The sequence below is a fragment of the Poecilia reticulata genome, chromosome 3 (genome assembly GCF_904066995.2).
Source record: "Poecilia reticulata chromosome 3, P_reticulata-male-v2, whole genome shotgun sequence".
Classification (NCBI taxonomy): Eukaryota; Metazoa; Chordata; class Actinopteri; order Cyprinodontiformes; family Poeciliidae; genus Poecilia; species Poecilia reticulata.
In genome coordinates, this window is record NC_088832.1 from 10,854,903 (window position 1) to 10,872,417 (window position 17,515).

Below are 17,515 nucleotides of genomic sequence, written 5' to 3' on the forward strand. Positions count from 1 at the left end.
GAGTTTGGAAAACCAACGCATATAAAATAAATGAATAAACATTAACAATGACACAAAAACATACACAAAACTATTCTCCAAAAACCATAATGACACACACACAAAAAAAATTTGAGAAACACAAAACAATGACATTAAAATGACTACCATATTTTGTCTGCTTGTATAGCACCTTATCCCTGAAGAAGGCCCTGCTGTTCGCTGGCCAGACACTGCTGACTGGTTACATAAAGGTTACAAAATAACCAAGCAAAAAATAAAATAATAATAATTTTTAAAAAATGCTGAAAAGATCCACACACAAAAAACCCACAAACTGCATGACACAAATCAAGAACAGGGAGACGCAATATCTCAAAAAAGAAATGAATAAAAGTAAAACTAAAAAATACCCCAAAAACACAATAAACACAATTCAACCTATAAATATTAATAAAAATAACAGCAAACAGAAAGACAGACATTCTCAAAAACAATCACAGGCGAGTGACACATGCCAAAAAACTCACAGCACACCGCACAAGCACAAAGAGAAACGTAAATCCTGCCAAATAATCCCAGAAACAGTCGGTCGATTAAACGAGATCAAACTCAACAAGACAAGTAATCCGTCAGTGTTTGTGTCCACATATCAGCCCCAGTCATCCCCACCGTGTTATGATGCTGCTCATCTTCTGGAGCTCGTCAGCATTCAGAGGGAACACGCTCTGCCTCAGAGGGCAATTATGTCTGCAGAAAATTAGCATTCAACCTGCACCAGTGACATTATGCGAGTGTCTGTCTCAGCATGAGGCACCCAGGGTAATCAATATCTATTAGTCGTCCCATCTGAAGAATTAGATTTCACCAGTGGATCAACCTGCCTCCACCTCCTCCACATCGCCTCCCTGACTCCACGTCAAACATTGGAAGATGACTGGACATGTCATGCACTGATGTCGGCCGCCTAATGAAAGAGATCATGTTGAGCTCAAACCACTATGGGAGGCAACCCGATCCACCCCGGGGGAGAGGGGAGCTGGGAGCTGTTCTGGAAAGAGGCCAGCAGGTGTCAGGCTCCCACCAGGGGAACAAGAGGAAACAAAAAACAAAAAACAGTGAAAGTCAGGGACATGAAGCCCAGAGAGCTTTTCAGGTTTTATTTGAATTTGTACAGAGATGAACAGGAGAGAATGGCGCGTTTGTGTCAGAAAGCAAGAGTCGATTCTTTCAGAGCTGCTTTTGAGTCGATTCTTCTTTTGAACGAGTTCAGCGAATGAGAAAGAACAAAAAAAAAAAAGAAAAGAAGAAGCTTATAGTTTACATACTTGGAACAATGTTCGTATAAAAAGCGCTTCAGGTGAAAAAAAAAAAAAGGTTTTGGTTCAGTTTGCTGAGACAGACAAATTCAACAGAAAGTAAGAATGAGAAACACATTCTTAAACAGATGCATCAGTGTGTGTTTTTTTCTTCTTCTTCTTCTTCTTCCTTTTAGCTCGTTGCAGAACTTTTCTTTACAGTCTGAAGTGAAAACCTGAAGGGGTCGCTGTGCTAAGTGCTCGTTACTACGTGCTGCGTTTGTGACACACAAAGACGAATTGAAACTTGTTTTAGTTTTGGTGTTTGGAAATGTCGTCCGTTTAAAGTGCTTCATGACAAACACGGTGTACAAACCCAAGATAAATTACAAATACATGTAAAAACATATTCAAAGATGCAACAGAATCTAACAAATGAGTTTTTTTTAACTTAATGTCATAATAAATACAAGCATTGCACATTGTCACATGACATATATATATATGTATATATATATTTGTATGTATATAATGTAGTATTTTTCTCTTCAGAGTAGTGAAAGAGCAAACAGTTTCCATTCGTTCCTTGGTTTGAGCTTCACAGCTTCGGATCAGCAGTCCTCCGGTTCGCAGCGTGAAGCTCACGTTTCCTCTTTAACACAAGAGTCCGGTTCTTTGGAGGAGAGGCCGCGGCCCAGTCCGTCTCCTCCGGAGCCTTGATGGATTCTCTCAGAGGTGTATCCACACAGCAGCAGCAGTCCCAGGGTTCCAGGTGGGAGACGTGAACACATGAAGGCTCTCGAGGCCGGACCTGTGAGTGTGTGCGTGTGTTTCCTCGGGCTGCTGGGGTGCGCTGGCACTAAGGGGGCAGCAGGGGCGGCTTGAAGGTGCAGGCTCCGGTGCACTGACGGGGAGTGAGCATCTTGCAGGAGAAATGGTGAAGGGCGTCGTGAGCTTCTGGGGGGGAAGGAGTCCGTCGGTGAGGACATGAAGGCGAGAACAACAACAAAAGTTCGATTAGCGACCGGTTCTATTTTAATTCTGACATGTTAAACGAGGGGTGTCCAAAGCGCGGTCCCGGGGACCCGTTTGTGGCCCTCTGAATAATGACACTTCGCTCGTTGCAAACCTGACTGACCAGAGCAGAAGGTTGAGAAATTACAGCAAACGTGTTTGAAGAAAGAGCAAAACTCCACCTGTTTCAGGTGACAAATGACCGGGAAATTTCAGAAGTTAAAATAAAAGAAAAATATGTCCACTTTCTTTCTTCCATTAAAACAAACCATGTTCAGTTTATCTCTTGAGCATTTAAAAGTAAAAAAAAGAAAGAAAAATAATATGACTGATGAAATATAAAATTTGTGTTTAACTTTTTAATTAAATCTTAAATTTAAGTACTTTAAACTTGTCTCATACGACAAAATGTTACAACACCTCTAGAAAATATCAGTGTACGGAGTGGAAGTCTAATCTTTCGATATATATGTTAAGACCTAAATAAACCTAAACCGAGGTCTGGATTTGACTCCTGGCCTTAAATACTTTACAGATAGAAGCTGTCCTAAACAGAAATATTACATTTGTTTTTGTTAATATCACATATCTGAGTGATGAAATATCAGCATCTGCAACATCTGTCCTTCATCTGTTCTGCTCCTCGGCTCAGGAGAAAAGCTGAAAACTTGGTGAGTTTCCTCACACCTGCGTCATACCGCTCACTTCTCCTTGTTTTAGCTGAAAACTTTGCCACTTTAAAAGGAACAATTTAATTTATGTTTGAATTTTAACTGGACTACTCTAATGCAGGAATACATTTTGATCTCAACCGTTCCACTGGAGCTCTGGCTGGGTGTTTAGTGACCTGCTGGAGGTGAATCTCTGTCTCAGTTTAGAGTCTTCGGCAGCTGTTAGCTGATTTTTATCCAGAGAAGAATAATAACTTTTTAAAAATCAGTCAAAAAACTGATTTTTCTTATGCTTTAGCTGTTCTGCCTCTCTTGGTCAAGAATGAAGCTTCATACTTTCAGGTAAGTAATGGTAGCAGTGTGGAAAAATAAGGAAGGTGTAGTCAAGACATGCAAAGGGCCAAATCCACGGTGATTAACACTTTCCAACCAACTTGCTCTTGAAGGGGGACCTTTGATTATTTTATTGTATTGTATTTTATTTTATTTTAGTGAGGCTTGTGCTTTCCTGTCTGTGGACATAAGAGTTTTAATGTTTTAGCAGATTAAAGCGTTTTTTCACCTGTTATTCAGAAACGACGTCGACTGGCAACTTCGATTAATCGTTAGGCTCCAAATAATGTCAGTGTCATTCATTAATTTTTGTCACATACTCGGGTTTTATAAACTAATCGGACAGACTTTTTCATACATGGTTTCTTTCAATACCAATATTGTTTAGCGATTTTGCAATGCAACCACCTGAACCGTGCAAGTACAGAAAGTTTAACCATTAAACAATTATTCTTTTAAACTTGAGCTTTCAGATTCTTTTCCTTTCTTTAGTCGCCCAGTTTCTTCTTTTTCTTAGACAAAGAATAACAAATTTTATTATATTAAAAAAAATGGGAGAGTTTGTTCCTCCTGTCAACGGGAGTCTCAACAAAGATCTTGAAGCTCTGTTGTTGTCCGAAACGTCGACCAAACCCGTCATAAAGTTCATCTTTCCAGCTAAGCAGGTGTTATTGTGAGAAAACAGGGTTTGTTTTTCCCCAGTTATGAGATGATTATGATTTCACAAGAAATGACCATTTTACTCCATCCAGTTTCATCGTTCAGCATCAGTACCATCGCACATGGCAGTGTTTTAGTTGGCTGGATTTTATGAAATATTTGCTGCTTTTTGGCTTTTGGTGGAGAAACAGCACTTCTTTTTTTATAATGGTATCTAATTAACGTGTAAATAAATATAATACCCAAAGAGAAAGAAAAAATACAATTGATGTAATTAAAAGGGAAAAATTTTAGCCAAGTAGTACATACTTTAAAGCAAATGTCACCAAAGGTGTAACAGAATAGGAGCTGATTAGAATTTTTATGCATCTAATGAAGCAGTGGGAAGTAGAGCTGACTCTCCACTGGGAGCCGGAACAGCAGCTCAGAAGAAGAAGAAGGAGAAGAGATAAGGTGATGGAATCAGACAAGCACCAAAAATAAGAGGAGAAATCTGTCATAATTGGTTGTTTTGTATGTTCATCTAATGACAGCTGCCACACTTACAATGATCACATTTTGTTTAATTTGGTTTATAAATTGCACGTGGTTTTTGCAATATTTTCCCCACGCAGAAACACATTTTGATTTTGAAGGGAAATGAATGATACACCGATTAGCTAAGCTCAGGTCAGATCTCAGACATTCAATTTCCTGTAAAATAATAAATAAATAAATCACTCTAAACAACTGATGGGGTGATTTTATTAAATCAGATTATCTTTGTTTGAGCGTTTTTTTTCCCCCTTCACAATAAAAATACTTTCCAGCCGTTATAAAACAAAGGAATAAATATTGTAGTGCTTTCCACTACTACGAGTACCGACTGGAGACAGGCTTGAAAAACAAGAGGCTGCACTTTAACTCTTCCTTACAGTAAATACTGACCACTGAGATGCTGACTGAAAAATAATAATAATAATTTTAAAAAAGTAGCACTTGCATATTTATTAGAGCTTGTGGGTAAAATGTGAATATTGTTTTCTCCCTGTGGACCGGATCAAGTTTACCTTTCAGCTTCTGCTGTATTGCATAACGAGCCTTTCTCTCTTGGTCCAACTCGCTGCACAAAGTGTCTATTAAAAATAAAAAATAACAAGAATAAAAGAAAAAATAAAGAAGTAAAATAACTGGTCAAAAAGGATTACTGAGGAGAGTAAGAAAAATAAAAATAAAATCGTGAGCATTATGTGGAGGAGTGTAATGTGCGCCGTTTGCCCCTGTGGTATTTAGAGTGACCCCTCTGTGTACTTGAACCCTGTATTTAAACGACTGTAACATTAAACCAATCCTTTAACGGGTGGCATTAGTTGATGTCTACTGCATGTAACCGATACAGAGCTACATAATGGTCTGTCTATTCAATTTTCCAGAGCATGATTTAGGAGAAAATAACATTTGCAAGCAAAACAATGTGGTTTCAGTTTTCACCTTTGGATGTCCATTAATCCCCTCAACCACGGCACAAAACAATAAATAAAAGTGGAGAAAAAAAACAACTCAACTTCATGTGTTAATTTTTCAAATATGCAAGTGTCACTTTTTCCTTTTATGAGCATGAGAAGCTAGCTGGATTAACCAAAAGGAGTTGTGTTACTTTAACTTAAGGGAGGACCGATCTGAATCTGCTTGCCAAAGAGACCCACCTCGAACAATCTGCAGCTGCTGGACCATCTCCTCTCTGTAGGAAAGCTCACGCTTCATTTGATCCTGGAAATTATCTGAAGAGAACAAGGAACCTCATCGTATGGATAGACGACTCGTTCTGCGTCTTGATTTGTTTTTTCTTTCTAACAACTCTTAGCTCGCTGAATACACTCACTTTTTGCCCCTCATACCTTTCAGATGCTGAAATTCTCTCTCCAGCTTCTTCCTCAGCTCCACTTGCTCCACCAGCTGCTTCTGCAACTCCTCTGGAAAGAGACATTAGCATCAAGACGGATGATCCCATCGCATCTCCACATACTAATACAGTTAAACACACACACACACACACACACACACACACACACACGCACACACACACACACACACACACACACACACACCTGATCAAATTCACATCCTATTTTTTTCTACTCATAAGGATCTGTTGGAGCCCGCGCAGTAAAGCGACTTCAGGTGTGTCTCCATCCTTGATAACAACCATTGCTCCCCTCTCTCTCTCTCTCTCTCTCTCTCGCAGGCTGCCGCAGTAATTGCCATGCATTGCCTGGAGGTGGAGACGATAATAACGGAGTCCCAGGGTTTTTCCAAGCGTTGTAAAATAATTAGCTGCCGCGCCTCGGGGTTATGGCTCTGTTCGTTAAAATATTAATAGCCTCTAAACGATTTCCCCTTACAATAATAAGTCAAAACTCCTACATCTCGTGATTAAGTGGTTAACAACTATGGAAACACTGTAGGCCTATAAAATGCAAATTCGCATTCGGGAGACTCGGGCGCGTGCGTCTTTAGCGGCTTCATTTCAAATCAGGTGGAAATCTGTGAGTTAATTTTATTCACACGCGCGCTGGATTTGTTTAAATCGCTAAGGGGCCCCAGTTTCGCTTCGTAAATGTAAACGATCAAAAATAAAAACGAGGAAATAAGATTAGCCCCGTTCAAATTGTTGCTACGTTGTGAATTATTGCGGATAATGTGTTAACTTTAATATTGTGAGGCTTAAAGCGCTTCCTACCTTTGGCCATATTCTCCAGATCTCTCTCATGGACGCTGATGTCGATGCGTAAAGCTCCATCACCTGCAAATAAACCATTAAAAATAAATCACATAAATTTAAAATAATGCCTTTATTAAAAAAAACAACTAAAGAATTTGATGATTTCAAGCTTTTAGTTTTAAACAATTAATCGTATTTATCGGGAAATACACAAGAGGATACTTTAAAACCTTGTCTGTCCTTCTGCTCTGGGTAGGACGCTGAACCGCGCTGCGTTTGTATTTCGGTCATGTGATGGACGCCTGGACATAAGCAGGAGGACAATTGTCTTGGCTTAAAAGGCTGCTCAAAATGTGCTCGAATAAACAGCCGGTAATGAATTGGATCAATAATTTTACCGCTGGGTCTGCTGGACTGCTTGGAGCCGTAGGAAGGAGGCTGGTTCAGGAGGAGCACCGGGCCGTCCTTTTCATGTGGGTACACCTGCAAAACAGACAGCAATTACACGCTATTTGCGGCGGTTCTTCACATAATTGCAGCCATTCAGGGGGCGAAAAAAGGAAAAAAAGCGAAAAAAAAAGCTTTGTTTTTAAAAATAATAATAATAATTAAAGCTTTTTATTTAAAATTATGACTAGTAAGTGTTGGCCTGTTTGGGCTATAATTTAACCTGTGATCCAAAATTGACCAGGTTCGTTGAAATAATAATAATAATTAAAAAAAACGTCGTTGTGGTTGTTTAAAATATATGTTATATTTAAATAATAAAAATAATAATAACAGTCCTGCTTCCTTGCTCAAGAGCAGGTCATTTTATCTCTGTTTTGTAAAGTGCAAAGGCCAATTGCCTTTGATTAAGTCTATGCTGGTCACCATTTCTATCATATTTACCCCCGCTGCTTCAGTCCAACTTTCCCTCCGGGGATCATTAAAGCTTCATTTCATCCAATCTCACCTCATGAAGAGGGGAGCCGTTGCGCATCTGCCGGTCCTCATCCGACGAGCCCTGCGGTGATGCCCCAGATGCCCCGGGGCTGGAGGCGCCGTCGGGCCGCTCCTGGGCCTCCTCGGCAACAGAACAGACCCGCTCGAGAGCGGGGGAACCCCGCGGGTCCCCACCGGGGGAGATCAGGATCGACTCCTCTTCCTCTGGACCCCGGTTGGACTCTACGTCCACGTCCGGGTCGTCGTCTTCGTCGTCCACCACGCTGTCCCTGTCCGGAGAAGCCGACCTGTAGCTGGAGCTCTCGCTGATGAAATCCGGGGACAGGTAGCCCGGGCGCACGCCGAACCCGTCCCGGTTGCCGTAGAGTTTGGCGATGGTCTCCGCGTCTTTGACCACGGGCCTGAAGGCCGAGATGTAGCTGATCTTCCTCTGGGAGGCCTCGTCCCCGGACTTATCCTCGTCGTTCCTGGTGGAGGAGGATTGGGAGCTGGGGCTGCGCTCGTGGTGGGGGTGCGGGGTTGTGTCTTTGGGTGTGTTTGCGCCCCGGTCGCTTTGGTCAGACAGGTCCAACTCAGCTTGCCGGACGCCCGGACGCTCTGCCGGAGGCTTGGGCGGGGAGCCCGGATAGGGCGGCATGGGGAGCCCACCGGCTGCGGGCCAGAACATGGGGAAAGCTGGGTAAAGGGTGTCCTTTGCGCCGGGCCAAAACACCCCGGGAACACCGGGCTTGCTACCGTCAGTCACCCCGTCGCTCTTTTTCTGACACAGCCCGTAGCTGGGGAAGCCATACGGGTGGGGAGGGAACAGGGGTGGGGGGATCTTCTGGAGCATGCCAAAGCTCTTGCTGGGCACCGGGATGACCGGGTAGCTCCGCGCGCCGCCCGCCAAGCTTAAGTTATTGCTTCCCTGCTCCTCGTCGCACCGTAAAGTTTTGTGAGGGATCTCAGGGGAGCTAGTTGGAGCCAAGCTGGACGAGGCCTGCGACTTCAGCGACGAGGACATCCCCGACCCGCTCATGGGCAGAGTCCTTTTCCTACTCCCCCCGTTGAACATGGCCTTAACGTCCTCCCACGCGTGGTTTATATCCTCAGACGGCTTCTTTTCCGTCAGTTTCAGGTGTCGTCTCCACGAATTGAAGTTTGCCGCGTCCGGCTGCAGGTACTTGGACTCCGGGGTGCGGTGGGAGTGAAAGATGAACTTGTTCGGGGAGAAATACATGTTGCAAAAGCTGCATTTGATGCACTTCGCCCTGGAGCTGTTGTATCTGGCGGGGATGAAGCTGCCTCTGCAGCCCCACGCGCAATCGTGTGACACGTCAAAGGCGAAATTCTCCGGCAGCTTCGGGGGGCTGTGCGCCCCCAGGAACGACTTGCAGAGCCGCTCGGCCTCCCGTTTGGTGATCATGCCGCAGCGCCTGGACGAGATGGGCATCGCCCCGGCGCGCCGCAGGAGCTCCAGCTGGACGGGCGTGCACTGCACGCAGGTGATGCCCAGAGCCACGCGGCGGTTGTGGATCTCGTTGTAGCTGTAGTTCTTCAGCAGGGTGTTGGAAATCTGCGCCAGGCAGAGTCTCTCTTTCCCATCTATGACCAGAGACACGATGGGCACCCCGTACAGGGAGGTCTCACTCACTTGGTTCGGTTTGAGGGAGTTTGGGCTGGAAAAGCTCTGAGCGTCCTGCTTCAAACTCGGGGAAGAGCTGGCGTCTCGTCCCGCGTCTCCAAGATGTCCGGGCATCGACTCCATCCCTGGAAGCCTGACGGTCAAAGATGAAGTGCTGAAATTTAGCTTAGCGGGAAAAAGGTGTACAACTATTTTTTTTATAGGTATATAGAAAAAAACAACACTAAATGTAATTATATCAATTATTTAATCATAAGCATTTTGTTTTTGCCAATTTAAATCTAAATAAGTAATCAATATGCAAATAAAAACACTAATAATTCCATTAATACGAAATTATAATAATATTAATAATTATTAGTAATAATAATAATAATAGTTTAATAACTGCGAAAGTGAAATCAGTCTGAGCCCTTCTTCTGCGCGTCCGGCCTCCTCTACCGGATTTCTTTTTTCTTTCTTTTCTTTTTTTTTTTTTGGGTGACCTCCTGCGTGGAAGGAGGACCTCTCCTGCTCCCCTTATCTTCAAATCGGCTCAGCACTTACGGAGCAGCTACTTAAGAGTCACATAAGATCCTTACACACGGAAAAGGACAGAAGGAGAATGCAGCCTGAGCTGCGCCAATGCGCTTAGCGGAGAGGAAAAGAGCAACTGTAAGCTGCTTTTCTGGTAATTACACGGATCCAAGCGTGCGTCCCCGCATTGTTAATAAAAGACCAGCCCTATATATAATTAAAGCTTCAGTGCAGATTAGCCTCAGACAGTAGCCGGGAATTAGGTTGGAGCGGGCCTCTCTCACGTTCACCTGCGCCTTACTGACGGCGTAATGTAGGCCGCGGAGATCTCTCATGCAGGTTTTTCATTAAAGTTTAATGGCTGAGTAACAGTTTTTTTTTTTTTTTTTTTTTTAGAATCAAAATGCACGCATGCTCCAAACTCGATTCGTGCTTGAGATAGCAACAAAACACATCTAGACACTGATATGTTTTTTTTCTTTTTAGTTAATTGAATTTAAAGAGAAAAAATTTTATGAAAATAAAACGACGTACCTTTCTCTCCCGAAAAAACACCCCAGCGATGATCAGAGTGGAAAAATAATAAAACAAAACAAAAAAAATAATAATAATGAGAAGGAGATGAAATTTCAAGATTAATGTGTCCGAATAGAAACGACGATAAAAAAAAACAGAGGACAAAACACCGCAGAGTGTGAACTTTATGTCAGTTGGCTGAAATGCGTGAAGCAGCAGCAGCGGCGCACAGGACCTCCATCCTGTTGGAGCTCAGGGAGGTGAATGGCGTGTAGACAGGAAGCACATGGCACCTCTCTCCTCCTCCTCCTCCTCCTCCTCCTCTCCCTGCTGTCATGCTGATGTGTAATAGCTCTCCCTCTCTGCCTCCCCTCCTCTAACGCACACATAAACACACGCTGAGCTGCACGACACTTTGGATAATTCACAATTTTTGACTCACAAAGATGATAGAGGGATAATTCCCAATTAAGCCCCCGCTGACCCCATATTGGGAGAAATTTGGCCTTGAGATTATCGTTAATTCCTGCTAATTCGAGTCAAATAAACAAAAAAAAAAAAAAACGAATTATAAGACAGTTTATCAGAAATGTATAGCATCTACGGAGATGCAATCAAGTGGGCAACATGTCAAGCGGCTCCTTTAAACTCTACTTTAGTGAGGACCCTCTGGAGGCCCCGCTGGGGTCAAACTGATCATAGCATTTCATTTGCATTAAGGATCAGCTCGGTTGCGATTGTGCATCTTGCGTAATTTGCTCCCAGAGTCAAAGCGAGTTGCAGCACGCGTTGCGCTGCGGAGGGCAGAAAGAACACCAAAAAGGCCCAGGATTATTTATCAAGTTACTCGGCCATCTGTCAGGTTTCCACGCTCGCCACGCATAAAAACCGTCTGCAGCTTCAGGGATATAAAAAAAAAGAAAAAAAAAAAGAAAAAAAAAAAAGAAAAAAAAGAAAAACGGAGGCTGAAAGGAAGGATGGATGCTAATCTAAGACAGATGCGTGGAAATTTAAGCAGGTTGAGTTTTGACTTATTGCAAATAATAAACTGGATGAAGCCGGTTAATGTTCCCCATCGACATGAACCACAGTGAAGAAAATGTTAAAAGGTGAGGTCGTTTTAGGCGGTTTTTTATTCGTATGAAGACACTCTATTGATATGAAATGCAGGGGTGTCCCTAGAAAGTCTTTCAAAGGGGTGATCACATGGGGGTGTGGGGGGGGGGGGGGGCTCAGACCACTAATAAATAAATAAATAAATAAATAAATAAATAAATAGATTAAAAAAAGACTTGCATGCTGCAACCATAAACAGAAAATAGCAGATAAAAAATGAAAAAAAAATCATTACAGCACTTTGTAGCATTTCTTTCTGGTGAAAAATGAATTAATCTTCATTGATAAAATGACCTAAAACATACCAAATGGGTTAAATATATCAAACATATGTTTATTATTTATTGTAAGATAATGTTAAGTAATTAGACAATGTGACACATAAGTTAATCTTTTTGAGTTTCTTTGTTTTGGGGTAAAAACTATTAGTGATGAGCCAAGGTGTTTTTTTTTTTTTTTTTTTTTTTTTGTACATATTTTTTAACAGTGATGCAGAACATCTGGATGAAGTGCTCCAAATATATCTGGGTCAGTTTTCCCCTTCCCCATTTTTATTTTTAACTGGTATTGTTCCTAACGTATAATTGAAATCCATGTATTGTGCCCAGTTTTCAACCATTTCTGTTCTTTTCAAACAGACCGGTTTTGGTGGGTCAAACTACTACCCACCAAAAGATGTTATGCAAAGAAGAATTTTTTAAAAGAACCATTATACAGATATTGTTTACAGCGGCTATTCAGTTTGCCATTTATGCAATATGAAATATCGAGACATTCGGTCAGCCGAAAAAGTTCTTCTAATGGCTCCATCATGCGTTAAGTCTACAGAACAATAAATTGTCATTTGCTTTAAGTGGCTTTTTGTAACACGTTTGAATGGAAGGTGGTGGGTTCTGGGGGGGGGAGGGGGGGGGCAGAGAGCAAAGCAGACCCCTTAAAGGCTCTGAGCTCTGACCGGCCCTGCACACACAGCGAATTTGTTAACAGATGCAAAACGAGTGGGTTGTTTCGGACGGTTTGATAAAAACAACAAGAACCCCCCTCACGTTGTCACTCATTGCGCTGAAGGGAGCGTACAGAGTGTTCCTGGAGAGATGAGAGCGTATGAAGTGTCATCAGCCTGCGTGGCGTGCAGCCTTTTTTTCTCTCTCTCTCTCTTACCTCCCTGCAATATTGATGCCGAACCTGATCCTATAAGCGCATCCTCTCCTCTTTCGCCATGGAGAGGCCCCCGCAGCCCCTCTCCCCCAACCCCTCCTAATAATTACAATTTTATACTGTAATTATTCCTCTCCTTTTAATTATTTAGGCCGCCGAGCTGAATGCAGCCTTTTGTCGCCGCTTATTCCGGGAGAAACGTGAGCTGACGCGGCCGCAGATCAGCAGCGAGGAGTTTTTAATTAGAGACATTTCAGCGGTAATTTTACGCGAGCACCCTTTATTATTCCTGTTGGATACAAATTACCCCGGCCTCATTGATATGCACTCAGCAGAAAGCTTTTAACCTGGAGGAGAAACGCGCCTTCAGGTGTCTGTCCAAACCCAGCAGGTGAGCTGCAGCACGACGCTCAAATGGAAGAAATGAGGCTCCATTTCCCTGGAAAGCTGATGAATAAAACTATTTGGCGACTACCTGTGCTCTTCTGCTTTTCCTACCCCCTTCTCCTTAACCTTTATCAATTTTTTTTATTTATTCCCCCTTTTGTGTTGTACTAAGAAAGGCTCAAGCGGTTACCTCTCATTTCTGATGATATAAAAGCAAAGATGTTAGGTGGTCTTTTGCTTTTGATGCTACGCAGAAAACTGTCCAGCTACACAACAAATAAAAAAATATGCATATTTTTTTTATTATTTATTATTATTAACAACACTCCGCCTCTGAAGATAGGGCCGCATCCAGAAGATGGATGTTGAGGTTGCTGGATGACCTAAAATCATAGCCGAACTTTGAAAGTGGGTAGCAAAAAAAAAAAAAAAAAAAAGGCACACAAAAACAAAACAAAGAGGACAAAAGTTAATATTACTAAAAAAATAAATAAAATTTCATTTTTTAAAAGTTCCTCCTCTCCAGTCTGATATTCAATAAATAGAAAAATACTACAACACTGACCACCTTATGTGTAGAAGGGGCCACTGGCCTCCCTGGCTCCTCCTTGGTAGCGCCCCTGTCTGTTTACACCCCTAACTTCACCTGATTGCCACTGCGCTTTGATTTAAAACTTTTTTTGCGCATCCATGAAAACTAAATGAATGCACACGTTTTAATAACAATAATAATAATGTGCATGCTCACTTCTTCCGCATTTTGTTATCTTATTTTTTTTTTTGCCATATGATGTAAAAGGATCAATCAAGCCCAGCTCAACCAGGACAGGTTTAATAACAGCAGCAATTGCAGCCAAATGTTTTATAATTAACAGTTGTATCAGCACCCCATAAAACCATGACCCCTATAAATCCCATTTTAGAGGCCAATCAATCCTCCTCTTGGACTAAAGGGCCTATTGATCCCCCTCTGCTCGGCTCTCTTAAACGCTTTCTCCGTCTCTCTTTTTGTTTCCAGTTAAAAGAGCATTTCGATTGCACTTTTTATTGGAGGAAAGACTCCGCCGAGAGGAAAGCGATGGCTCGAAAATTAAACGGTGACATTTTAATTACAGGACATTGATAAAGGGATCCGGGTAATGGCTGTGTACAGGGCTGGCCGCTCATTGTCCCGCCTGATGCGCTAATCAAGCCGGACTGCTCTGGAAGAAAAAAAAAAAAAAAAAAAAAAAAAAAGGTCATCGGGCCGATACAAAGCGGTGACGCGGCTCGGTGGGAGTTTGGGAATATGAGGGTCCCGGACGGCTTCAAATGAAGACGCATCTCCAAACAAAGCACGGTCAATATCCCGGAGCGCCCCCATCTATGTCCCCCACCGCCACCCTACCCCTCCTCCAGCCAGACGTATTATCACCATAGGTCACAGGGAGCGCATCCATAGATCATCTGATGCTACAATTTACATGTCACACAAAGCGTTTGTGACAGGTAAGAGTGACACAACGAGGCTGGGCTGAGTGATCAGCATCGGGGCTCCCTGCAGACTGCAGCTTAGTTAAATCAACACATGGGATCACTGTGTGACGGATTTGGCTGGTGCTCACTTTAAATTAGAGCCAACTAAAATCTGTTTCTGCTCCCTCAAATTGAGACGTGTGCCTTTTCTAAAAAAAGATTTTACACAAAATTTTACAGGGGGCTTAAGGTGGATGGCAGGAAAAACAAACAAAAAACAACAAAAAACAAAGCAGAGCTCTCGGGAACAATTGGTAAGTCATCACAAGGAGGAATAGAGTTGCGGTGGATGTTTGTACAGCCAAAGCAACACATGAGATCATGTTTATTTGGATGACTATGCGGCCTGGGGAACCCTAGAGGAACCCTGGAAGAATCTTGGGAGGTAGATGGCAGTGGAGATGGCTGAGAGGCTGGTCATGGTGACAGAGAAAGTCTGGAGACAACCTGCACAGGAACTTGGAGGCTTTTGGCTGGCAGCAGAGCAGAAGGTCTAGCATGATGCGGCACAGAAAATCTGGAAGACTGTGACACAGGAGCGTGGAGTCTGGTGGCTTGTGGCAATGGAGTTCAGAGTGTGGTGACCTGCAGCGCAGGGAAGCAGGAGATATGAGCTGTTGGAGACAGTGGCACGGAAGGTTAGAAACTGCAGATCAGTGACAAAAGAGTTTGAAGACTACAAGCCAGTGAGGCAAGAGCTCTGGACAAATGAGACTCCTGCATAAGCTTGAAGTCAGGAGGCCAGAGGCAGAGCACCTTGGTTGCTGTAGGCCTGCAACATAGCTAGTTCGGATGATTTATGTTGGTGTGGTTACTATGCCACACCGAGCTGTGACATAGTAACCAGTGAGACTGATGTCAAAGAGCCAAGGTGATGGCTGGTGACGAAGGCTGAGGAACCGTCGATTTAGGAACCTTGAAGGGATCTTGGAACAGGGATCTTGAAGCCATGTACATCTCCATGAAAGTCAGATGATCAGTGATGGACCGATGAAGCTTGGAGGCTGGCAGCGCAGAGGGTTAGCAGGCCAGTGATGCAGGAGTTTGGAAGCTTGTGGCAAAGCAGATAGGTTTCAGGATACAGGTGTTGGAGGGCAAAGGAATTTGACCTGGAATCTGGAGACCCTCACAGAATGTCTGGTTGGTTGGCCGGCCAAGAGGGTTAGAGATCCCTGAATCAAGCTCTGGGGCAGGAAACTCAGCAGAATGGGACACACTTAGAGAAGCTCTGAGGAATGGCATTGGAACCAGTGATGAAGCTCAGGAATTGGAACCTCAGGAGAATCATTCTGGATCACTTTGGCAAGGAACTCAAGACCGGGAAGAATAGGTGGTGACGAGATTATGGCAGGTCACTAGAACAGCTGCTGAAGCAGACAGGAGGACCACAGCAACAGCAGAAGAAGAGAAAAAAAGGGGACTTGAGGAGGAACCATGCAGCAAAAATCTCAAGGTTGGGAATCGAACCCAGGAAAGCTGCGTTGAGGACTACAGCTTCTATGTTAGAGAGATGCTTGCTTCCCTCTACAACACGCAGTGCCACATTTGTAGCATTAACATATTTCTTATCCATGAAAAATCTGAAATGTTTTATTTTTTTTGGCAGATTAATTTTCTTGACTCCTTTTACCTCACCACGTTTGATTCGAACGTTTAAGAGTCAGTGTCTCAAGAATAGTTTTTCTGCTCTTTAGTTTGCAATTATGTGCCACAATCCCCACTATATCTACCAACAGCTTAACAGTTTAAGTGCTGCATAACAGCCACGCTTTTCATATGATCAGTTAGACACAAATATGGGTACAAATAGGGCACAGCGTGAGAATACATTTACATCTGCCGTTAATGACAAAGTGCACAACTTGGTTATGTAAGAAAACACATTTACTCAAAAACATGATTTTTCTCCCTCCCATAACACTTTAATTTATGCATTATTTATACGTTTTTAGGCTGACAGAATATATTTAAAGGTTGCCTCGTCGGTCATATTTTAATCCGTTTTCTTATCAATATGCGGGAGTTCTGAACGATGCGCGTTCCCGCGAATGCAACCCCAAGCAGGCATGCGCTTTTCGGCTCAACACCGGCAGCAGGCGCCTGCCTGGTCCAGGCGGCTGCTTAGTTGATCTAGAGGGCGTGAGGTATCCACATCCCGGCAAATTTATGCCTGTATCGAGTCTCTTTCAAAGACAAAGTCTCCTCCAGTTGATCGTCAAAGAAAAAAGGTCTTTCTCCTGTAGCTGAAGAGCTCGTCGGAAAAAATAAAAATTCATGGAAAAATAATCCTCTCTACCTCCTCCACCTGCTGCCGGTGTTATGCCCAGAAAAGCCCCCCTGCCCAAATTTGCATCCCCTGTCGCGGGAGCGCGCATCGCTCTAAGCTCTCGCATATTGACGAGGAAACGGATAAAAATATGACCGAAGAGGAAATTTTTAAGATATTTGTAACATTATCACGTTTCCTAACCATGTAATCCCTAATACGGTGGGTTTTATTTCGCAAATTATTTGAAATAAATACGGTTTTTACACTTTTATTGACACATATGAGTCGAACTTTTTTTCAGTCCGTGTCTGTTGTAAACGTTCTCCGCAAATGGTTTGAAATTCTCTGCTTTGTCTTTTGATATCATAATAGCTCAAAAGCATTACAACAGAGACCCATTATGTAGAACATTTTATATCATGCTTCACTTCTAGTCTGTTAATGTAGGAGGAAATGCAACTTAATTTATGAGCCTGAAAATATTGGCATCCGTCTTGTTGATATGAAACTTATAGCATTAGCTCAGAGAACAAGTGTAATTACGTAGAAGAGATTAAATCATTTCAACTCTTTATTTCCCCCAATTAGCACAGGGATGCATGTTTTGGCAATATAGATTTTGAGCCTGCCACAATATGCATCCCTTCTTTATTCCCCACAAATATTATCCTATCGATATAAAACATGTACCAGCAGTTCTTGGAACTACTCAGATTATGTAGAAAAAAATATTTCACTATTAACTCTTGAATTCTTTAAATTAGCACAGGGATGCATTTTTGGACAATATGGATTTCCAGCCTGCCAAAATAT

The 17,515-nt window shown here is 42.8% G+C and overlaps 1 protein-coding gene across 6 annotated transcripts in view; it reads right to left on the reverse strand.

Moving 5' to 3' along the window:
• The window catches only part of LOC103462106 (SKI family transcriptional corepressor 1 homolog-B), a 31,426-nt gene that overhangs the window by 3,871 nt on the left and 10,040 nt on the right, over positions 1 to 17,515 (reverse strand). Inside the window, exons 1-9 of one of the 6 annotated variants that reach the window (XM_081605059.1) lie at positions 10,276 to 11,468; positions 7,612 to 9,358; positions 7,055 to 7,139; positions 6,887 to 6,958; positions 6,675 to 6,737; positions 5,833 to 5,907; positions 5,641 to 5,715; positions 5,005 to 5,070; positions 1,105 to 2,231 (exon numbers count right to left, since the gene is read on the reverse strand). In XM_081605059.1, the coding sequence (XP_081461185.1) occupies positions 2,137 to 2,231; positions 5,005 to 5,070; positions 5,641 to 5,715; positions 5,833 to 5,907; positions 6,675 to 6,737; positions 6,887 to 6,958; positions 7,055 to 7,139; positions 7,612 to 9,348 (2,268 nt within the window). In that variant the 5' untranslated portion in view covers positions 9,349 to 9,358; positions 10,276 to 11,468 and the 3' untranslated portion in view covers positions 1,105 to 2,136. Of the gene's footprint in view, positions 1 to 1,104; positions 2,235 to 5,004; positions 5,071 to 5,627; positions 5,716 to 5,816; positions 5,908 to 6,674; positions 6,738 to 6,886; positions 6,959 to 7,054; positions 7,140 to 7,611; positions 9,359 to 10,275; positions 11,469 to 17,515 lie in introns of those variants that run through there. The other 5 variants (XM_081605060.1, XM_081605062.1, XM_081605061.1 and 2 more) reach the window with 5 other exon arrangements.